Here is a 23,970-nt window from a genome sequence, read left to right on the forward strand (position 1 = left end):
AAGCATAATCGGTAGGACATACTAATCCTAGATTCAAGGGATCAGCGACTTTGCGGCGTACAGTTCGTACCGTGTCCGCGAGTATCGTGAAGGATGTGATGAATGTGCTTCATGGTGGTGGGGGTTTAGAAAAAAAAAAGGCCCTATCAAACCCTTCCCACCCTGGATAGCTACCTAGTCGGTTTGCCCACGTTTCCCCTTGATAGTCTTTTAATTCTTCAGTGAATCTGAGATGTGCTCGTCTCTCCCTCCCTTTTTCTATAATGACAGCCACCAACTTGGCGGGTATCCCCAGTTCCGCTCGGGGTTCACAGTGTGTCAGACGAATACAGCTAGGTATCCGAGATGGGATGACCGCACCGCTCTTGGTGGACAGCACAGATAGACTAGATAAATCTTGGCAGATCATTGCGGGCCCGGACCAGGGGTTTATGGTGACCACTCTGCCACTTAAGCCACCTAGGCAATGCTGGGCATGGGCAGGTATGCGTGTAGATAGGAGGGTAGATAGGAGGTATGTGATGGATAAATAAACTTCTTTGCATGTGCCAGCTTGCCATCGACGACCTGTTAATTCTGACAATCGCCTCATCGCCTCCGTGAGTTCCGTTAACGATCGACTCTGCGAGTTCAACGCTGGTGCAGTTCGCCTACGCAAGTTCGGTAACATCACCGCGACCTGTCGGAGGTCCACATGTCCACTTGTACACCGCCTGGAAGCTGGAATGATTTTTGCATCTCGAATCTCGGAACTTCCTTGCTGTGTGCCTACTAAAATGCCTAGTCAGGCCCGTCGAGTCTGTCCTTTTCTGATGTTGTACTGGGATACTTTACGCCCACAGTACCTAAGTAGGTACATACCTACCTATGTATAACTGATCTCATTTTTTGGCTTTGGCTTCCCCACAGATACCCACAAGATGGACCTGTGGGGAGCTTACCTTCCTTGCCTGCACCGTTTTGAAGCTCTTGCCGTAACAAAAACCCACAGAAGTCCACCACATCTCCATTTATACTTATGCACTATTACTGTACTACGGCATATGCTAAAATTATGCGTTAGCTTCCTGTAGATCCGCGACCGCCCTATATTAATGTATTCGGCACGCAGTATTTTAAATGGAGTATTGCAGGCTACATCCCACGCGCCTGGCATCAGGGTCTGAGCATCTTCTGGGATTACATTGTACGTAGTAGGGTGGTAAAACAGGTCAAACACTTTCCATGCAACAGTGAAAATATCTTTTCTTTCCAAGCCGGTCTAGTGTCGAGTTGCCCTACTAACGTACTATGTACGTTGAGCATTACATGGATATATATGAGAAATCATCCATTTAGGTGTATTGCAAGGTACCTAGCTTGGCTGCACTCTTCAAGAGACGCGCGTAATACGGGACGTCAAATTCTATCTTGAAATGTGAGATGGGAACTTGTCAGACTCGCCGTTGGTGTGCTCGGCCGTGCGCTCGTGTATATAAGTAGATCACGGATCTCATCTACAACTTTTTACGGGGGCGAGGCTGCAAGGTTCGATTGAGACGGACAGAGCCGCAAATCGGAGTATTTACTTGAACTAACACAGTCGACATCAGGATTGACTGGACAGAACTGGACTGACCGCCGTTTATTATTGTGGTCCATTAAGCTTAAATCGAAAGGTGATACCTGTAGCCTATGTTGTACATGAGACCAGAATTACGTAGGTCTTCCAAGGTTTTGGTTGATTGATAAGATGGTGCAACGTGTTGTGTAATCCGAGAAACATGTACCAGCCTCGGCGCTTGCTTCAGTTTCCCTTCACCTCAACAATCCGACACATGATTATAATGTTTTGAACATTACGCGGCACTATTGACAATGAAATGCCTCTCGGAAGAATGTTAGGTCTCGAGACGTGGGAGTGTGGGGGATTTTGGTCACCTGGACATCCTTTTTTAGGGATTAGGGGAGAGATTAATCTCGTCTGAATACGACCACCGAGAGTCCGAGAGTCTAGGCTGGCAAAATCTCACGATGTTTTCTTCTGTCCCTCTTCCTTTTTGCCCGCCCCTAGTGACCAAGAGCTCACCGATGCGGAGTGACATGAGTGATTTGACCCCACGGATCTGAGGTATATTTGGCGCATAATCTCCGCTCCGCGTCAGGTACCCTTACTGGGGCAACCCCAGAAAACATGTTGATTTAGCTCTAGACAAAAATATCGTGAACGTTCCGGCGGTGTGGCCCTACCCCAATCTTACTTAACCTCTTAGCATCAATATATTTATATACCATTCCCGTCACATGACGCCGAAACATGTATAAGCCGCAGGTACGAGTCGTGTAGGGACTTTTATCCCCGCAAAATGCAAGCTGGCTTGCAGAGGAACAGCTTCAGAACGAGTTCGACCGTCAAATCAACTCATTAGGTAGGTACATCCGTAAATACAGGGACTTACCTGTCCCGTTAAAAAATATCGTATGTATAGGTAAACGAACCTGAGAAGTCTGTTTTGAGTGTACTGATATCTGTTAAACGCAGACGCCATCAAATAGTCAGATGGGCCAAGATGCTTCAGCCTTCTAAGTTCAGTTTAGTTATCAATGCCGCAAGATCTAAACTACCTTCTTAAGAAGACAAGTCCGGATGGTTGGTAGGGTAATAGAACGCACTTATTCAGGTCGTCTAGGTTGTCAGGCTTGTTGATATCTAACGGGATTAAGAAGGGGATTGTGATATTGCTGCTGTAGGTACTCAGGTATTACTACGAGAGTTCAAGAACCCCCCACGTCCAATTCTTTCATATCAAGAGCCTCCTAGTCAACTAGTCCGTCGCATAGTAATGAGGTTATGTAGTGTATGTTTACAAGGATAAAATTTCGTTGCCAGGAATGTGGTTAGTTAGTTTGGGCCAATGTTCATTACTCGTGTTCTTGCCATGCACCTGCCATGATGGAGGTTGAATAAGGTTAGTTTCGAAATTCTAAAGAACAAAGCTGGAAGGCTCCAGACAGGGAGCTAAAAGCTAAAGTCAAGCTAAATAGAGACCCACAGCCATTCGGCTGCATGCCGGACCCACGACCCCATTATTATCTAGTTTTGGCCCCGTCGGGTCGGTTTTATAGGGGGTCTTGGCTTGGGCTAGGCGTTCACTTGGCAGTTTGCTAGGGTTTAATGGTTGTCAATGGTGGGCCAGGGTCCATGGGATAGCAGTACTATGTATGGATAGCTACTGCATAGCGCTGCATAATTCATGTACTTACAGGCCAACAAAGCTACCTGGCTCCCACATAGCTACCCTTGATCGACATGTTCAAGAAAGATTTTCAAATCCAGTCTGCCTGTCCGCATAGCTATCCGCCACCACCATCATTCTTCGTCCCCTCGCTGTCGCCCACATTCTGACTGTACATACGTATTTATATGTAGGTAGCGGCGGTAGTGGCAGTAACATTGAACCATGTTGGAAGCAGATCCAACACTTGGCAAGCCTTAGGATCTACTTAGGAAGGTACATCTGAGACGGATGGCGCAAATATTACACACCGTCAAACCTTCAGACTTCCGTAAATACCTATGTAGCTCTACACCATGTATCCGACACGGTATAGGAGGTACATCTACCACCTCCGTAGGCGGGTTGTCGACCTCATTCGACGTCACTTCTACTTGTGGTCCGTTACGGCATCTCGGAGTTAGCGAACCTAGAAAGTTAGAAAGTTCAATTCAACTGGGTCTAGAGCGACGGGAGCAAGTAGCTATCGTTAGTTGCTGACCCTGAATCCATTTTACCATCTGCAAAGTACAGAATGTCCTGACAAGTGTCAGAAAAGAAAACCCACAATTTGTTGAGGGAAGGGAATGATAAGCGATGGCGGACAGGTAGAAAAGGATCTCTTCTCTCGCTTTTCAAGGCTTTCAGCTACTAGTACCTTCTACTTTCTTTATTGATCTTTCATAGATACCTACTTTTCATCTCGTCACCAGTCATTGTCGTCTTACCCCGAATTTCTCTTCGCTCATATTGGAAATACTCCTATTCCAATTTCTGTGGTGCCCCTGTCGAATAGCTTCGTTGAGACCCTAGTCGCCAGAGCAGACGGTCAGACGAATCTTTATTAAGCTTGAGAGCACGGAGCACGGAGCAGGAATATTATCTCTGATTTTGTCCGTGACTATCGGTCTAACAGGACTAGTTTCGAGATACCCACGATTCTGGATACTGGATACTGGATACCCGTCTGGAATACCCGTCTGGAATCCAATTAAACAGGAGTCCGTCTTGTGACCTCAAAAATCTCACAACCCAACCCAACCCTTAGGACCCTTGAAAAATTGGGAATTTGACATTTCTGATTTCTCTTACGGCGTTACCCCCGATCTCGGATTCTTCACGCCTGTCATCCCCTGGCATTTCCATACAATTGGCACAGTTTGGTCCAGTTTGCTTTGTGACCCCCAGCCGATAAAAGCTTGTTCGCCGCCTGGTCATTGATTGCCACAACAACCTTCGAGCTTCCCGATAACCTTGACGACTTACTCGCAAACCACAAACCTAAACACGCACAACAATTCTAGACAATTCCTATCCGAATAGAACTAGACTTAGACCTAGACCTACATAACATACCTCCCTTTGGGTAACTTTCTACATATACTACACCTTTATTTCTTACGTACATCACACATCGCACATACACAAACCGCAATAATGTCTGGTCGCGCAGCACTTCGCCTTACCAGAGCTGCTGCTCCCCTTATCTCCAGAACTCGCGCATCTTCCTCCATCACCAGAGCATTCCCCGCAGCTCAACGGACATTCAGCCAATCCTCCGTCCGTCCTAGGAGTGACGTCGTACGCGAGACCGAAGTTCCCGTCTCCGTCTACTCTCCAGATTCCACGGGCACTGCTGGTTCGACTAGCGATCATTTCAGTATCCCCGTGAACCGCGACGATGCGAAGCCGAAGCCATTCCCTCCCACTGAGGACACCGAGGTCACCCCTCTCAACAAGACCGTCTACCGCTCAATGCCGCCCACCATGCAGAAAATGAGCATAATGGACAAGGTTGTGATTGTCACTGGGTAAGCTAAATTTGTTACATACCAATACTATTATGAAACGAGACTGACGGTTCACCAACAGAGGTGCTCGAGGTCTCGGAAACCACATGGCCCGTGCATGCGCCGAGGCTGGTGCTAAGGCGCTGGTGATCTTCGATGCCAACCAAGAATTAGGAGACGAGGCTGCTGCTGAGCTTCACCAGAAGACCCAGCTTCCTGTTTCCTTTTTCAAGGTTGATGTCCGTGACGGTGCTGCTATCAATGCCGCTGTTGATGCGGTTGTTGAGACCTACGGCGCACCCGACGTCTTGATCAACAGTGCCGGTATCGCCGATTCCAACATCAAGGCCGAGACTTACGACCCAGCCATGTTCCGCCGCTTGATCGACATCAACTTGACTGGTTCGTTCTTGATGAGCCAGTCCGTTGGGCGAGCTATGATGGCTGCTGGCAAGCCTGGATCCATCGTTCTTGTTGCTAGCATGAGCGGTAGCATCGTTAACTACCCTCAAGAACAATCTTGCTACAACGCTTCCAAGGCTGGTGTTATCCAGTTCGGAAAGTCGCTTGCCGCCGAATGGGCCAAGTACAACATCCGTGTCAACTGCATCTCTCCCGGTTACATGGACACTGCCCTTAACCGCGTTCCCGCACTCGAGGCCCAGAAGAAGATCTGGCGCTCGCTGACACCCCAGGCCCGCCTTGGCAATGTCGACGACCTCAACGGCCTCTGCATTTTCCTTGCTAGCGATGCCAGCGGTTTCATGACCGGTGCCAATGTCGCCATCGACGGCGGTTACACTTGCTACTAAGCTAGCCAGTGCCTGACTGCTTTTCATTTCGACGATGTCGAAACAACCAGTTTACGGCATGGTGTGTACACAGAATTGCGGCTCTGGCCCTTTAGCCGGAGTTTTGCGTACTACGTGGCAGCACTAGGTAGCTTGGGGTCGAGGGCAGGCGAATTGTGTGTCTCATCCGATGCGGGGGGCCGCGACACAGCCCTCGAGTGTGGTTACGTTGCGTTGCGGCATTGCGAGGAGTTTTAATTGATATTGTTCCCGAAATATCCTGAACATCCGCATTGTATACCGACATACATACGTGTATGCGGGATATCTCACCGAGCTTTTTTTCCGTTCAACCAACTTCGTCACTGGTCGTTGACGAGTGTGTCGCACACCATTTACCCCTAACACACCTACGCACCTATCCGGAAACCGGATAACTCTATGTACATCGCGAACGGACGTGGTTAGGTTAGGTTCTACGGCGGGTCTCACGGGTGTGATCCCGTAAATAAACATGGTCTTTTTCTGTTGATTGAGGTTTAACGTTTTCCGGGATGATGCAGATCAACGCGCGCGGCATAGATTTGATTTCTACTTTCGGTTTTTTTCCTACTCCAACGTACTTAATCGTTTAGGATCTGGAGTCAGTTTCATAACTAGGGAAGAGAGACGAACATAGCGGGGAAAACGGGGGTTGATACCAAATGTCTTCATCATAGAGGGGAAAGAGAGAATTCTTCGATGTCTTTTTTACGAACAAAAAAGGGGATACAAAAATGTTAGGATTCGATCTAGAGTTTAGAGACTACTACAATTACCCTCAGGTGGGATAGCTAGTTCCCCAGGATTCACTGCGAAAAGGGGTTTAGGGGTTGGGTATGAACTGACCCTCTTCGACGTCTGCTTCGATGCAGCGCGACGATATGAATGGAGAAAGTACGCTTTGCTCTTATCACGAAGTTTGGCCCTGAGATTGCTTTATGTGCATGTATGAAGTAGTAGGCTGTAGAGGTAAGGCGGGATATCAAGACTTCCGAGGCAAATGTGTTTAACACAGCTCTCGTGATCCAGAGACCGATGGATATTCGATAGGTACCTACCTAGGTAGTTTACCTTGATTTGACGTAGCTAAGCTTGTTGACTTGCTACGTTGGTTCTTTCTCTGACCTTCCCGATAAACACTTAGATGGGTACCTATGTATCAAAATATCATCAACAGTTTATTTCTAGATACTATACCCGTACCACCTCTTTGTCGCGTCGACCGACCTCCGACCTACGGTAGCTCGCCCGACGGACAATCAACGGCCGATGACGCGATCCCCGACCCCTTGCCATCTAGAAGCTCGTGTCGACCAATTTTCTCTTCCCTTGCATGAGGTTTGCTCTACACAAGTCATCCTACAAGAAGAAGTCTCTTATCTATTAGACAGCATTATCTGCATGAAACGATATAGTAATACATTGGAAACAATTGCACGACTTCGACCTATAGGACTAAGACTAGTCCACAGCGTCCAAATCGAAATCCCGTATCTGCCTCATAGCCCCTATCTGGCGGTCGAAGGCCCAAGTCTACTTATCTCGCCATCTTTAGATGCTAGATACTTACCTAGATGCTTACGGACTTGCGAATCACATCCTAAATTTCCATGTATGAACCTAACCTAGAATCGCAACTTATCGGGGATCAACAAGCTTCATTATATTATCTGCCTCGAACAAATCTCTTGGACTGATAGCTCCTTTTCGTGGGTAAGTGCTCTTCGTATTGAAGCTTTCGTTCAGACAAGCCATGTTTTCGAGGGCATACATTCCGTATCGTCTAGCTCTCATTTCTAGTGTCCAATGGAGAAGTTAATTCGTCCAAAGGAAGAGGGTGGTGGTGAAGGAGGTGGTGGTGGTGGTATCGTCTCGCTATGTACAAAAGTAGTTAAGGGCGGCCCCTCCAAGGGATAATATCGAAACCCTGATCACCTGCCGCCCAACGTCTTCCCTCTCATATCCTTCTCATAACTCCCACGTGGACTCGGGCAATAACGTAATCATCCCTATGGCCGGAGATATTGCAAAACTGCGAAGGTCTTGCGAGATGTACTCCTGAGTATGGGGATAATTGTAATCGTACTTATTCAATCCCTCAGAAGCCCGAGTACGTCGAATTATTCCAAGATTTCCTAAACATCTTCCAAAAAATAAAAATAAAAAGAACACCCTAACACCATTGGCGGGCACCTCATTGGCCTTTGCTGGCCTTCTCCTCTAGTCGAGCTTCTCTGGCAGCTTTGACGAGCGGAGACAAAGACGCCAAGTCAACGCATGTCTTCATAAAGTCGTGCTAGAATAAGTTTAGTCATTGAAAGTCCCTATATTCGAGTTAAAGAGGGAAGGGCACATACCCTAAGTAAATCGTGCGCGCTCGCACGTTTCTCCGGATCTACCTTGAGGGCGAAGTAAAGGAAATCTCGGAATACTGGAGACAAGTTATGCTCTTCCTTAATCTGAGGTGTACCGTTGGTAGCGATTAACCACAACGCACGGAGAGGCGATTCTGTAAGGTATGGTGGCTCGCCCTCGATCATCTCAATCGCCATGATGCCCAGAGACCATATATCGACCTTTCTTCCGTACTCTTTTCTTGTCACGACCTCTGGCGCCATCCAATACGGGGTGCCAACCATTGTAGTGCGCTTGTTATGCGCCTCATTGATCTGTGCACAGAAACCGAAATCGGCTAAGGAAGATTATTAGGTTACAGTTCAGACCAAGAATTTTGGAGGAAAGTGGCTTACTGAGCTTGATATTGCCATCCAACGATAGTAGGATATTGTCGGACTTAATATCTCTGTGGATAACGCCTTTAGAATGTAGATGTTGTAGACCTTTCAAGGTTTCCCTGCAGACAGACGCTATCTGCCCTTCCGTCATTATGTTAAAAGTCACCACATCAGTTAAACTACCGCCTTCCATGTATTCCATAATAACCCACAGCTCACCACCGCACAAATAGCTGTCTATGAAGTTGACGATGTTCGGGTGGGAACTCTCCTTCATAACTAGAATCTCGTTGATGATCAGGTCCTTCTTTGGCTGCTGTTCAAGATTCATCTGCTTGATAGCTACTAGTCGGTTCGTTCCTCGTTCATGACCGGTATATACGCCTCCAGACGCGCCCTGCCCGATCTTAGTGAAACCACGGTAGAGTTCGCGGGGATCGCCCTCAGAGCAGATGCGCTTCAAAGCTGCCGCGACATCTATGCTGCTGCTCTGCCGCGGCCTCTGACGGGGACGCGATTGCTGTGCCGGAGGCCCAACGCGCGCTGGATGGCCTGCGCCGCCTGCACCATTGGCCTCCGGCGGGCGGTTGATGGGGTGCTGCGAGCTCGGGGGCATCGGCTGGGCCGGTGGTTGCTTAGTGCTTGCAGATCTACCCAGTTGGCCCTTCATGGCAGCCTGGGCCTGAGCCATTGCCTGCTCTTGCTGATGTTGCATCAATTGCTGTTGATACGATGTCTGAGGATTAGGTGATTGTTGGCCGACAGGGCCATGTTGTTGGCTTCCATTCACTCGCGAATTCGATCTCGATCGGTGCTCTTCGGGGAGCATAGGAACATTGTCCTTTAGCGACGGGGTGTGGGTAAGAGGCGAGTGGAGATCTTCACCTGCTTGCGCCATGCCAATACCCGAGTCCTTAGTGGCATAAGGTGATTGCTGTACTGTTCGCGTCTGCAACGAGACAGGGGGCTTCGGCGCAGGTCGACTTGGTTGCAAGTTGGGATGATCCTTGAGGGAATGTAGTGCTGGACTCTTCCCAGGGACGGGTACGGGAGGAGGGGCTCGGGGATTCTCGAAGGTGCCTTCATTATTCACGATTGGAAATCTCGGACTTGCTGGTGGACTAATCATAGGTGACATACCCGCATAGTTTGATGCATACATGCCGGGGGATGTTGCCATTCCGCCAGAGGGGGCGCGCAGCTCCTGAGCTCTCACATCATGAAACTTCTCCAACACTTGATCCTCATGAGGCTTCTCTGTAGTCTCCTTGTAGAAAGTGACGATGTCGGCGATCATCTGTGGGTTTTCCCTTCGAGCATTCTCCGGAATACCACTCTCGTTAATTAGTCGTTGCCATTCTTTCGGCAGGCCCTATGAGCACAATAAGTAACGATCCAAGTTTGGCTCGACGACAAAGCCAGCTTAAGCAAGACTAACCGTAAATTGACCAGTAGAACTATCATAGCCGACGTGAGTGACATGGACGGGATTCTCGGGTGCGGATATAATAGGTTTCTTTTGCGACCCCACCAATGTGCTCATAAGGCCAGAGAAGCCAGACTTCTTTCTTAATACACCAGGACCTTTTAGTTCTTTGCCCTCATCCGAGTATCGCTTCGGAGGAACAACTTGGCTCTCGTTGACGCGCGCACCATGGGACTTCTCCGACATGTTGACGGCGTCGAGAGCAGAAAAGCTAGCCGATTGTCGTAGAGGAGGACTCATCACACGTGGGTCGGGACTCGAATTCGATGGTGGGGGTAGTGCGGGACGGTTAGGGTTGTGGGTAGGAGTATGAGGATGGGTGGATGGATACTGATACGTCGGCGACTTGGTAGCCTCAAAATGATTTAGGATGAAGTTGCCGTCAAAGGGCGCGCCGACGAATTCTTCAGGCGTCTGAGAAGAGAGGGGTGATAGAATATGAGGATCGGACAAACGCTGATCTCGTGGCTTCGATTTCCCAATACCTATGCCTACACCTATTCCTTTACCGGCTCCAGGCCCAATTCGGGGTCCGTCAGCAGAAGCGACGGGGAATACGTTGTTGGAGGGGGAATGTGTGGGCGAAGACGAGGCTAGGTGATGAGGAGTCGAAATTGTGGAGGGCAAAAATTGACGGGGCGATAGCACGGGTGAAGAGTGGGTGGTGTAATCGTGGTTGTAATTTTTGTAATTGTTATAATTATTGTTAGTAGTGACGGGCGGTAGATGACGGGGCGATTGTGATTGTAAGGGTGCAGAGGAGTTTGACGCGTTGTTAATGCCCAGGTTAACTGGAACGTTAGGCGTTGTAGTGGTGGTGGTTTTGTTAATGGTGTTGTAATTTGTGTTAATGGGAGCGGAAGCGGTAGTGGCTGTACCAACGCCAACACCAGCGGCAGCGGCAGCGGCAGCGGGAGTTCTGTGGGGAGCGCTTGGAGCTCGCCTCAGACTCGTGGAGCTCCGTTTGCTCTGAAGGGATTGGGCGTCAAAGCGACCATCAGCGGTGAGTGAGAAACTATGTCCTCGGCTGTGACTATGGTTGCGATGTTGAGATGGAGGTTTCTTAGTCAGTCTGTTACGGCGTTGTTGCTGTTGTTGTTGCTGCTGCAGATTAACATTTGGGTTAGCACTGTGGCTGTCCATCTCTACCTTTAAGGTAGGTACAATCCTGTCGGTACTGGGGGTAAGAGAAAAAAAACAGAGTTTTTAGTTCTTGCTTATTTTTTTGGAGAGGGGGGGCGGCGGTGATTTTTTTTTTTAGTGACAATTAAAAAATCAGAATGAATGGGTCGAGTGATGAAACCTCCGGGCTGACGAGAACTAGAAAACACCCGACCTTGAACGAGACGATAGAGGAGTGGTGGTAGTAGCGGGAGAGGGGTGTTCAAGTTGAATGTAGTAGGTAGGGTGTTTTGTTTTTATTCTTTCGACACTCGTCTTTAATTACGAATGCTTCTACTACTTCTCCCCTTCCCTCTGGTTAGGTGTTATCATAGGGACGTTCTTTACCTACCTTGTACCTTTATGCCAATCTGCTAATCTGCCACTTCTGACCCAGGGAAAACAAGTTGGTTATTCCATTAATGGGCAAGGTCGGAACTAAATGACTAAATGGGAGAAGGGGGGGTGCGTATGTAGTAGTATACCACTAGTATTGTGTGTAGGTAGGTAGAGAAATGATGAAAAACGGATAGAGGCTAGAACTAGGATGGAAAGAAGGAAAGGGAATGGCTTCGTTATACGCTACTTAACCTCCACTATATTCACATTGGAAACTCCAGCGCAAGCTTGCTGTGCCTTCTACAATCATATAATGGATCATTCGTCATTCGTTCTTTACGATCATGACGAGGTACCGAATGAATCAATCGGAGGGGGAAAGTACATATCGCGATAAAGGTAGGTACGAATTGTAGGTACATTCGATATATGCGCTGATGTAACTACGTATCTAGGTACCTATGTACCCATGTGCTCCGGGTGGGCACCTGGGCTGTCAACAACGTGCGGGGACAGTGTGGCGTATGGAGATAGTGGCTGTACAATTGCTGCTCATTCGCCCAATCTCACACCATCTACAACTATGATTCGCAGATACATTCTCACCACAGTCTCTACACTGTCTATCCACCTCGATAACACATCCATGAAAAAAGAGGAATGATTGATACGAGCTCGAGACTCTTCATGTTGCGAAGAGAGCAAAATATGATACTCACAACAGGACCTGATTTGTAAATGTCTAATTACTTGTTATGCTAAAGACATAGAAGGTCTAGTCCGTTTATCAATGTTCACATTCGCCTAGCTCACATGTTACTTTAGTAACTGACAACATCGAACTATCTGTATACTACCTAGGTATGCACGTAGGTAGCACCTAAGGGTTGGCTGTCGTATGCGGATTTCTGCTGCAGCTAATTGACCGGCCCGTTGGAGAGGGTGACCGGACTTGCTTGGCTTGGTAGTGCGTGGGATCTAACGATAACCTCTTTAAAAGTGGCGCTTAGTTCAAGAATCTCGTGTTAGTCCTTGTTGATCTTGTCTTTGTTTATTCTTGTTTTGTCCCGGTTGTCCAATTCTAGAACGACTCTTTTCCTTCATTGTCGTGATATGAGTTCAACGGCGTTACATACGTGCGAATTACCTGTGGGGTAAGTCCAAGGGTTATTACGCACTGCTCAGGGTTCCCGCTGTTCCTGTGATTTATTAACGTCAAAGCTCCCGTTAGAGCTTCTTGGGACCTCGCCATAATGGAATGTCCGTCCGCTAAAGTTCAACTACTCTCTAGCATCACGTGGGATACTATTTACATACCTATCAATCCGAATCCCACATGGACCTCGCATGAGACTGATGACTTCCAGGGTCCATTGGAAAGCGGCAACTGTTGTTATGAAAGGAATACATTATGTTCTGGGCTGCTTTATCCGTCACCTGTCGTCTAAAAACAAAGAACTCAGGGGGTGTGGAAGAAGCTCTCAAGTTTTTCACCATATCCACGCATCTACTTTCATCTAATCGATGGTCCGGTGGTCATGTTTCACTAAGCTTAAAATATTAGATCTCCCAGGAAATTGAAGAGATTCAGTCCGATGAAACCGAAAAGGGTTCGTTGGAAGATATTCGCTCACCATTTATCCTTGACAACAATAGTTATGTTTGACGCCCAGGTCCAACTGTCCCCACTTCGATCCAGAGCCTCCTAACCACTAGTCATGTCCCTCCGACCAACATGCCATGCTGAATTGCCAGATTTGATTGGCTCTTGGGTCATCATCGTCGAAAGATAGTTCATACATCCTTCGTCTAGCAGATCTAGTCAATTCTAGCCTTCCTCTCCATTCGTGGATTGAGTGACATCGAAGTAAGTTTAATTGTCAACGTCTCCTGCATGTTTTAAGGGTGATGCCGTTGTAGAAGCAAGATTTATCTTACAAATCTATCCGTCACGACGCGTCACTCCACTTACAGTTTCTCCCCGATTTCCGGAAAGTTTCGATGGTTTCAACCTCACTCGAGGATTATCTAATATTCGGAATGTTACCTATATAGTCTCTTTGTTTCAGACTTTTATCTACATAGCTATTAAACTTTCTATTCATAGAACTTATCGCCGTATCTACTCAAATCGAGTGAGACTCGCCTCGTTACCTTGGCTCGACAACGGAGAATTAGACTTGCTAATCGATTACAAGATAACACGCTTACCTACCTAGTAGCATACGCAGAAGTGCTGATATGCTGATATTTCTCCTAGTCATAGCTACGCCATGCCCTTGCCGCCAACCCATCATCGCAGGCTAATTTCCAGTCACATCCACGTGGACATAAATACAAGTCCGAAATTCCCGTGAGCTGTGCTATGATCACAAAAGTTGGGATATTGAAAGAGTGATAGAGGCACGCACAACCGGCAAGTTGCATGTTGGGCTCTTCGTGACTTTGGTTGATAGGCTAAGGATACCTACATCGACACACGTCGACCAAATGCATGACACATCAATCTATGTCAAACATTGCTTATTCGAAAACGGACATCGTGAAAAATCGAATGTTCACGTTTTCTATCTAAAACAAGTGTTGGAGCAGAGAACGCAAATGAAGAGTCCCATCTTCGCTGGAGAATATCCTCCACTCACGAGCTCTTCACTCGGGAGGTTATCTACCACGTTGATTTAACAACATCCGACGGATTCAGTACCTTCTCCCGCTAGTTATTGATCCTTCGGATTTCCCATCGTTGCCATTAGTCCTCGACACAAAATATGACTAGGCTGTGTTGTCCTAGTGCCGTTAACGTGCCTAGGTAAGTATATGAGTTCCTAAGGCGATACCGGATTAAGGTAGGCAATACTTATACTTATATCCCCATAATCCTATCTATTTATTGGTATACGTTGAATCCACAGGTTGATTGTTCGACCTCGATTGATACGTATATGGGAACATTCAGGTTAGAGAGACATCTCTTTTTGCACCTTTATCTTTTTCTCTTCAGATATATGGTGGATGTGTTTTGCCTGACTCGAAAGGAGCTATCTATGTAAGTAGAAAGTATGGCAAGACACCCATTCCCTCTCCCACTATGTAGAGAAATACAGAGCTAGGATATGAGGTTATAAAGATTGCGAAGACTGATTTGATATGTTGGTTTATTAGTCGTGGCTTCCCAGACTGAAGAATCTGGTTGATTCGGTGGGTTGTGGCTTCAATCTACGAGATTCTATCGTGGAGCTATCGAATTGGTGGCACGAGCTCTAACGCCACAGCTTGGGGCTAAGGCTGAATCATCCATGTAGAACCTTGAAAGGTGAACGGTAAGTGTGGGCTAGGTGGGGCTATAGAGCGGGGATTCGCATAGAGTTTGCTGACCATTTTTTAGTTTACTTTTCCTCAGCGAAGTACTTTGCAGTAGAAAAATAAGTGTGACTGTACATGTATGCAGGCGCAGGCGTACATGCAGTCTTCAATTCGGAAAGCACTTGGGACTTCCACCTGGCATTTGCTTCGGATCAATAAAAATCGACTTTTAGAATTGTTGGCTAAGAACTTTCGACCAGTAAACTTCCACCTCACCTTTTACGCCTCTACGTCGTGTTGTTAGCATCACCTAACTCGCAACGCTTGTCATTCCGCCTCTTTTCGAATCTTTCGTGATTCTTATACACTCCGGCGGATCTTCCTCTATTAATCAATCACCTAAATACTATACTCTTTTGCCCTGTTACACACTCCCCCCTTTCCTATCAGCTTCCTCCTATCGAGATACAAAAAAAGTCAATACTACTACTCGTGCATCATGTTCTAGTTTTCCCTACTCGATCAGCTCCATCATCTCTCTCGTCGTCTGCAGTCCCGGTATTACTCTCAACGTGTGATTCTTCCAATTGGCCCCTGCCATTACCTGTTCCAATTTCCATTCCTGTTTCTCGAAGCATTCTTCCTCATCGTTGAATCTTCAGTCCCACAGGTGTCTTAGATATATAGATTAGTGAGATATGCCCATTTTATTTTTCGTCTTTTGTAACGGCCACCTTGTGTAATCTACTTAATTACAATATGTAACTAACGAATTGTAATCAGCTTCAAGATCTATATTTTAAGTTACGAGCATTAATTCCAACTTTCCACTCCACCCGTTCATCGAAAACGTTCACCGTCTGTCTATAAACGAAATGGCAACCGAGGTCAATAATGTCGAAGGTTCTGCTGCCGCAAGACTCCTTCAAAAGCATGCTGAAAACCCTCTCCATCATGTAACTGTTGAGGATGTTCCCGATGAGGAGCTGAAGTCGCCTTCAGCTCCCGATGCTGCCGAAAAAGCTTCATGGGGCCAAACTCCCTCTGCTAAGGCGGCCGGGAAGCAGCCTGCTAAGGAATCGGGCCCTCTCGACACCCAATCGCATGAGGCTTTCCCCGAACTTGGTGTCCCCAAGACAGCTACATCCAAGTCTAATGTCTCTCCTATCTGGGGTGGTGCGAATGGGAAGATGAACGGGACATCATGGTCGACCAATGGTACTCCTCGAGCTTCCACTCCAGCTTCGGGTGTCTCTACGCCTACTGGAGTCCCTCCGCCTATGTCGATACCTGGTCGCAATGTTGAAACATTCCTCTTGGAGGCGCGTCATGTTCTGCCCCGTACCCAGCTTAAGCGTCCCCTCCAGGATATTCTGAAGGACATCAACCGCAAGTCACGCGCTCAGGTCTCGTTGGCACCAGCTCCCAGTGGGTACTTCAAGTTCGAGGCGACTGGGCCACAGGACAAAGCGCAGCAGGCTCTTCGGGACTTGGTCCAGCAAATCGGGATCAAGGCAAGTCACTCTTAAGTCCCCCAATCTCGTAGCTTAACTAACGTTTTCTCTGAAGACTTCCATCGCCGTCCCGATTCCACTATCTGCAAGAGCTCTTGTGATTGGTAAACAAGGTTCCACCATCAAGTCGATTCAAGAAAAGTCCGGCGCTAGAATTCAGTTGCCGAAGATCGATGATGCCGCTGGTAACTTGGATGACGATGAAGATGCTACCATTGATGTACTTGTTGAGGGTAATGCACTTTCGGCGGCCTTGGCTCGTGATGCTATTAACAAAATAGCTGGAGAACGATCAGCGAATCTCAACACGAAACTGAAGTCTATCCCATCTGAGTTTTATCCATTCATAGCAGGTCCGAACAACAGCCTCGCTGCGGCTTTGGAAGCTGAACATGGTGTGCAAATTCGCGTGCCTCCCCACCAACCATGGTCCCATTCAGTTCCTCAGGTGCCGGCGGCAGGACAGCGACCAAGTTTTGGACCTCCCGCCAACGATAACTACATCCAACTCGCCGGTGACCGTGCAGCAGTTCAAGCAGCGCGGGCTGCTATTGAGCGCCAAGTACAGGAGCTTCAGAACCAACTACTCTTAGACCAAGTTGAGATTCGTCAAGGCACCCACCAATTTATTATTGGCGACCGAGGTATTCCTACGGAGGACTTTTTTGCCGATACCAATTGTGTCGTGGTCTTGCCTAGCTCACCAGGTGTTGACACTGTTACAGTGATTGGCCGAGCTGATGATGTGAACGCTGGATTGGAAAAGGCTATGGATCTTGCTACGCAAGTACACACATCTGTATTTGATGTTGCGAAGCACCATAGTCATGCTTCCGGCGGTGCTCCGGCATATTCGCGAGACATCTCTCGTTACCTTCGCCAACGAAAAGAGATCGAGCGACTCGAGAAACTGTATCAGATTCATATTAACACTCCTTTCTCGGAAGGCATAGTCAGCCCATGGGAATTATACGCGAGAGAAGGCAAGAACGCGCTTAAAGCGCAAAAAGAAATGAGCTCCATCATCAACGGCCATCCGCCCTCTCGATTTGCGACGGTTCCGGTTGATTCCTTCTTCCACTCTTATCTCAGGAGCGACATCAGGCCTAAGGTTCAGAATGACTTCGGTGTCAATTTGATCGTTCCGGATGCGGCGGAAGGTGATATTCCTGTCCTCCTAGTGTATGAAGGCGAGGACGCTCCCAGTCAGAGTTACCAAGTCCCACAGAAGGCTCCTACTGCTTCTGAACTCGAACAATTTCGACGGAATTTGACTGAAGCTCGGAAAAATATCCTTGAGCTCATCAATAAGCAGGAGCAGATTAGCACAGCGACCCTGGAAGTGCCAGTCAAGTATGTGTTCTCCTACGATATTTTGGACGATATAAAATTTACTAACTATCGCTCTAGATTTCAGGAGAAACTTCGGAAATTCATTAAAAGGGAGCAGGACGCAACTACTCGTGCTGCTGGTGACATCCCTGTTAGGGTCAGTGTGAGAGGCACCACAGTTACGATGCGAGGTCCCACTTCTAGCGTGGAGTCGCTTGCGAAGAAGGCAGCAGATTTCATCGAGCAAGAGAAGGAAGACGAGAAGGAGCGCGGTTTCATCTTGAAGTTTGACTTCCCACAGAAATTCGCCAACCATCTTATTGGCAAGGGTGGCAGCCATATCAACGAACTGCGCGAGAAGTTTGATGTGGATATTCAAGTCCAGAATGGAGAAGTTGAACTAAAGGGACCTAAAGCAAAGGCTGAACGGGCAAAATCTCATATCTTATCTCTTGCGCGTCAGTGGGCCGATGAAACCCTCCACACCTTGAAGATCGAGCCCAAGTACCACCGGGAGTTGATTGGTGCTCAAGGCAGCCAGATTCACCGACTACAGAACCGTTACAAAGTCCACATCAACTTCCCCAAGACTGCGAAGTCTGGCAAGGACGATGAATCTGTTGCGGACGTCGCAAGTGAAACTGGAAAACCTCGACGACAGCAAGGACCCGATGAAGTTACGATCAGAGGCCCAAAGAAGGGCGCAGACGAGGCCCGCGATGAGATCTACTCCCTTTACCAATATCTTAAGGAAAATTCGTTCGTCGCAACCGTGTCTGTTCAACAAAAGCAACTTCCGTCTCTGATTGGTTCCGGCGGTGCCGGTATGGATGAACTTCGTCAAACCACCGGAGCAAAGATTGATATTCCCAATGATCGTAATGACTCTCAAGATGCCACAGTTGAAATTCAGATCAAAGGCACCAAGGCGCAAGTTGCAGCGGCTAAGAAGATTATCGAAGAAAAACGTGCCGTATTTGATGAAACAGTCACAAAGACTGTTGAAATCGACAGAAAGTGGCACAAGAACCTCATTGGTCCCGGTGGTATGTTCTCTTTGTGTAAAGCTTACTTGGACCATTCTTCTAATTCAACGCAGGTTCAACTCTCCGTGATATTGTCATCAAAGCTGGTGGCCCTGAAGATAGACGACTCCAAGCTCGGACTATTCAGTTCCCCAAGCAAGATACGGATGGGAATGCTATCAAGATCGAGGGACGACAAGATGTTGTCGACAAGATTATTGATAGCATCAAAGCTCTAGTATTAGAGCGCGAGAGCCAAGTAACGGAATCTATGGAAGTACCCGTTGAAAAGCACCGATCGCTTATTGGGCGCGGCGGCGAGACGAAGCGCCAGCTCGAATCGCAACTCAACGTGTCCATTGATATTCCGCGACAAGGAAGCGGCCTGACCGGCGTGAAGCTCGTTGGACAGCCTGCTGATGTTGAGAAAGCGAAGGAACATATTTCGTCGCTAATCAAAGAACAGCAAGGCGAGACGATCCAGGTCCCGCGAAAGTATCACCATGCTATCTCGGAGAACGGCCAGTTCTTCCGTAGACTTAGGAATGATCATAAAGTCACAGTTGACCATGCTGGTCAAGCTGTGCCACCTAAGCCCCAACCCTCTTCTACGCGGGCTAATAATGGTGCACTCCCCTTGATTACCGATGACGCGGAAGCTGCAAATGATGCCTATTCCTGGACAGTTGTCGACACTGCCTCTTCGGATGATGGCGATATTCCGTGGGTACTAAAGGGCAGCCAAGATAACATCGAGAAGGCGAAGAAAGCCATCGCGGCAGCCCTTGAGCAAGCCCAGAAGAACAACACCACCGGCTACCTTATCCTGCCAGACCCATCTACATACCGCCATGTTATTGGCCAAGGCGGTTCAAAGGTCAACTCGATCCGCAAGCAAAGCGGATGCAAGATCAACGTTCCACGTGACCAAGCCAAGGACGAAGCCATAGAGATATTGGGCTCTAAAGAGGGCTGCGAGAAGGCCAAGGAACTCATCCTCGAGGCCGTGCGTGAAGGACAGGCTGGAAGGCGGGATTAGAAGTCTCGTACGCAGCAAAGTACTACATGCATAATGGCGGCCACTTGGGGCTAATTATTAACGTGTAACGTTGGCAACGGCTCCTAGGGGTTGGTGCCGTGGATGGCGGCCCGGTGGGGAAGGGGATCATATGAATTATCTATATCTTCGTGATTAAAAAAATCGGACTAGCAGGTATAAATAAAAATTGCTAATTACTCAACTCACTCTATGATAACACAACATGACACGACATATGACAACGTAGCTTACTCAGGACTTAGGCGTGATTCAATATGATCCATTGACCTTTTAATCCATTGTATGGCAGCAGTCGCTTTGGGGGGGGCTTATGATTCATTAAGTAGAGGATATGTATCTCAGACGACGGGAAACCCGCGTCAGGATCATCTACATCCAGCTAGCTAGCTACCTAAGTTACGTAGCCAAATTCCTTCACGGCTGACCCGTCTATGAACCAGATGGAAAACCTCACGCCTGCTTGCCCAGAAGGTGCGTACGGAAATTGGGAACAGAAAGATTCAATGGCGGGGGGGGGGGGGGAAAGGGATTAGGAATTTTTTTATGCAACAATGTGGTCCATCCTTCGAAAAAAGTCCCGACTTTCGTAAAAAACGCCTGGGTATTGCCTGTATTCCTCCGTGTGATCATGTGCGGTGCGACAAAAGATCAAAGTTCAAGTTTCCTTTCCGTGCCGGTTTCGTAACCACGAAATCTAGAATTACATCGTTGTTGTTGTTTTTTTCCCACTTGCTTCTCTTTGAGTTTCTTCTGCCTAAAACATCCTAGTCATCCTGCACGAGTTGTAGGAGCGTGGTGATGTAAGTAGACTAATTTGGTTGTTAGTAAAGAGCAGAAATTATAGGAAAGGATATGAGCAAAAAGTAAAACTTACCAGAGCCTTGTTCTCCGTCAATACCTCGTACAGTCTCGGCATAACAGGGCGGAACAGTCTCTCGTTCCAGCCACCACCCTCTCCACCCATCTCATGCTGCTTGAGGAGCTGCTCCTCTGACTCCGTCTTGACTACATTGCGCGCGATGTTGCACAACACTAGCGCAGCGCTTAGTGGAATGCCGGCTGCCTGCTCAACCTTGGGGTTTCTCTCGTCGCGAGTGACGAGCGTCTGCTCCCAAGTAAGACTCATAGTCTTCGCGGGGACGACGTAGGACTTGCGCTGTCGCTTAGCCAGCGAGTCTGGTCCCTCGTTGAGTAGGCGCTTCTGCGAGGGGAAGTGGGTCTTCGTGTGGCGGGTGAGTTCAGACAACTTCATCCGAGTAGGTTTCGCGTACTTGACGCAGCCCTCCCAATCACAGGATAATTGGATCTCTCTATCCTGGATTTTACCTCCTTCGCCGATGGTGATGCCTAGATGAGCAGTAACGACGTGCTCCCACATCTTCTCCCCACCAAGGAAGTACAAGCCGCACTTCTTTGAGTACGGGCCTTTGGTCACCATCCACTGACAAGGGGAGTATTCCTCCTTCGTCTCGGGGTGTATCGGCAGACGTCTGGCTCTTATGCCATTGATAATAAAGATATCCGTCTGATCGGGACGTTGGCGTCTAATAACCGAAGCTCGAGCAGTCTCATAAACCGCACTGACAGTTCGAATGAATTCTGCCGCGCCAAGAGCAGGCTTTGGTCCGTTGACCAAGGCACCAAAGGCGTTTTGGTAAGCGTGCCATATGGCAATCTGCGTGATCTGAGAACCGGGGGTCTCCTCGAATACGCTCTGAAGCCATTGATGGCATCTGGTGGGTTCGTCGGTGTGTGTTAGTTTCTCCTGAAGATCCGGAGGTAGAGGCGAAACCTCTTCTGTGGCTGGAGCTATTCGTTCTGGTTCGAGAATTCGTTCCTCCTTAACCCGCTTAGAACCATGACCTAGCAGCCTAATAAGATGCGTAGTAACATGCTCCATGTTAACAGCCTTGAGCGCGGTTTCAACGTTTGCTACCACTGCTAGATATTGGTAGAGGAAGTCGAGACATGCATCAACAAGCTCCTCATCATTAAGCAGAATCCAATTCATAATGTTCTGCAAGACAGCAGCGGGAACATTCTGCATCCTGTTTGTTGCGTCTAGATTCATCGATATACGACTGATCGCACGGAGAGATGTGAGGATTGTGCCTCGATCTGACGAATCTAGCTGGGATAGGAGTGTCTGGTACAGTGGGTCTCCAGAATCGAGGCTGAGCCAAGGTGTGAGTTGCTCGGCAATGTCCAGAGCGAAATGCTTGATCTCAACAAGCATCTCTAGATTCGGGAGCCGAAGAATGATGCATAACAGATCCCGCAGAGAAAACACTTCCGCCATATACACAGCGTTCTCAACTAGCATAACCATATTACGAATAGTTAGGACCGCTTCTGTAATTCGTAGTAGGCGGTCGCTGAACTCTGCAGACTGCATATGATCAAGAATAGGTTTGGGTGATAATTTTGCGATTCGTTCAAGAATATCACCAGTTCCGTTGAGCCCGTCTAGAAAGGCGACATCCGAATTTTCCGGCACTGGGTCGTTGAGATAGGTTACTTGCCACTGGACATGGTAGAACAGGTTACCGATCTCAAGGGCCTTCTCAATCAGACCCTCTGCTAAACCAAGGAACGACTCGAACTTGTACTTATCACCCCGTTCAAATGATATCTTAACGAGGTGGTTAAGGGCAAACGACTGTTCCTCAGGTATTCCTGAACGGAGGGCTTGTAGACAGCGCATATAAATATTGGGCCCTTCAAAGCCGCCACCCGGGATGGACGGACGAACAGGCAGCTGTATATCTGGATTGGCCGCCATGCGTAACTGGCGTTGTCGCTTTGCGAACTCGGGGTTGTTCGCCGGAGTACTTACGGGGCGGATAGGTACGGATATAGGGGGGTGCGGATCGACCATCTCCGCTAAGCGGGATCCATTCTCCGGGTTCGTAGGTGTAAATGCGCCCGAGGCGCCACGAACAGCTGCTTGTTGAGCTTGTATGAGGTGCAAAGGGTTGTTCGGATTGTGATGTTGGGTGAGGTGGTGGTTGGGGTGTTGGGAGTGAGGAGTAGTCGGATGATGGGCTGTATTCATAGCTGCGGCCGTGGGTGTGGAATGATGAGAAGATGATTGTCTAGGTTGGCGACTCGGACCAGTCTCCGGTTGGAAGGGTACTCGTCGAGGAGGAGCTTCACGGAGTCGTCCAGAAGCTCTGTCGCCCGAAACGGGAGTACCTTCACCTTGCCGCTCATCCCTAGTAGGCGTCTCTACGCCAGAGCGGCCGGAGGACAGGAATTTCTTGAAATTGTCCACAGTACGAGTTAGAACAGGTCCGAACTTACTAGCGCATGACTGCTGCTCTAGTATCTCCTTGGGCGGAGGTTCTTTGCCGTATTGGTCCTTCACCCAGTAGGCAGCAAGGTATCGGTAAAAGTCCTGTTTCAATTGAAACGACAGCTGGCCGATTCCCTTGCTATCCGTATGATGCATACCAAGCTCAGCGGCAAGGCTGCTCCAAGTCTTCTGCACCTTGTTCATCTCATCGTAACCTCCCTTCTCTATAACAGCCTTGTAGAGCTTGAACAAGTCAACATTCACGTGGCCATTCATGGTGGGGAGCCGAGGTTCGGGCTCGAACGAGGTGCCTCGTTCCTCGTGAAAAGCTGTGAGTTTCCGGATAAATTCTTCATACTCCGGGGTTCGATCGATTTCGTGGATGTAAACATCGTCTCGGTTGGCGGAACCGCGATTCGGAGCCATGTTGGATTAATGCAGGTCACTGCTGCGTAATTCGGACTCTATTTAGTTCGGACAGTGACGAGCTGGAATAAGAGTGAAAATGAAAGTGGCTAGCAAGTAAGCCAAGGCATTGGCTACAAGCTTGGTCTGCTTGTTTCCTTGCTTGCTTACTTGCTTGCTTGCTCGATGGACGGTGATGAAGGAGTTGGAAAATGAAACGAGAGTTAAAAAAAGGCTGGGGAAGAATAGCTGGAGGTCGCTTTGCGTAGGTGCGCAATCGCGAACCTCAGCTATACAACGATTTAAAAGGTTGATGTGGAGGCGACAAAGGGTGGTAGGACAAATGGGTGATGCGAACTTAGACAAATTCGCGTCTAGTTCGTCGCAAAGCTGGGAATAGTTGAATCGCGAAAATGGAAATTGATGGAGTTCGAGTCG

At 48.3% G+C, this 23,970-nt stretch overlaps 4 protein-coding genes across 4 annotated transcripts; 2 read left to right on the plus strand and 2 right to left on the minus strand.

The window, feature by feature from the left end:
• Window positions 1-4,582: 4,582 nt before the first annotated feature.
• Window positions 4,583-5,937, plus strand: F4807DRAFT_143637 (NAD(P)-binding protein). Its single transcript, XM_047993123.1, has 2 exons — window positions 4,583-5,065; window positions 5,127-5,937. The coding sequence occupies exons 1-2, from the start codon at window positions 4,692-4,694 to the stop codon at window positions 5,854-5,856; spliced, it is 1,104 nt and encodes a 367-aa protein (XP_047853135.1). The 5' UTR covers window positions 4,583-4,691; the 3' UTR covers window positions 5,857-5,937.
• A 1,934-nt stretch (window positions 5,938-7,871) lies between these two features.
• Window positions 7,872-11,523, minus strand: F4807DRAFT_143686 (Pkinase-domain-containing protein). The gene is made up of 4 exons (XM_047993125.1): window positions 10,051-11,523; window positions 8,628-9,984; window positions 8,235-8,569; window positions 7,872-8,173 (listed from the first exon to the last, which is right to left on the minus strand). The coding sequence occupies exons 1-4, from the start codon at window positions 11,239-11,241 to the stop codon at window positions 8,072-8,074; spliced, it is 2,985 nt and encodes a 994-aa protein (XP_047853136.1). The 5' UTR covers window positions 11,242-11,523; the 3' UTR covers window positions 7,872-8,071.
• Window positions 11,524-15,445: 3,922 nt separating this feature from the next.
• Window positions 15,446-20,030, plus strand: F4807DRAFT_143683 (putative RNA binding effector protein Scp160). The gene is made up of 5 exons (XM_047993124.1): window positions 15,446-15,592; window positions 15,685-16,415; window positions 16,471-17,768; window positions 17,826-18,793; window positions 18,847-20,030. Exons 2-5 carry the CDS (start codon window positions 15,777-15,779, stop codon window positions 19,809-19,811), a joined length of 3,870 nt encoding a protein of 1,289 aa, XP_047853137.1. The 5' UTR covers window positions 15,446-15,592; window positions 15,685-15,776; the 3' UTR covers window positions 19,812-20,030.
• A 98-nt stretch (window positions 20,031-20,128) lies between these two features.
• On the minus strand, window positions 20,129-23,939 carry F4807DRAFT_430440 (uncharacterized protein; the record flags this gene model as incomplete). The annotated part of the gene is made up of 2 exons (XM_047998414.1): window positions 20,707-23,939; window positions 20,129-20,641 (listed from the first exon to the last, which is right to left on the minus strand). Coding segments are annotated over exons 1-2 (2,888 nt in total), but the record flags the coding sequence as incomplete, so codon positions are not given.
• Window positions 23,940-23,970: the final 31 nt, after the last annotated feature.

Source organism: Annulohypoxylon truncatum, assembly GCF_022578515.1.
Source record: "Annulohypoxylon truncatum strain CBS 140777 unplaced genomic scaffold F4807scaffold_21, whole genome shotgun sequence".
Classification (NCBI taxonomy): Eukaryota; Fungi; Ascomycota; class Sordariomycetes; order Xylariales; family Hypoxylaceae; genus Annulohypoxylon; species Annulohypoxylon truncatum.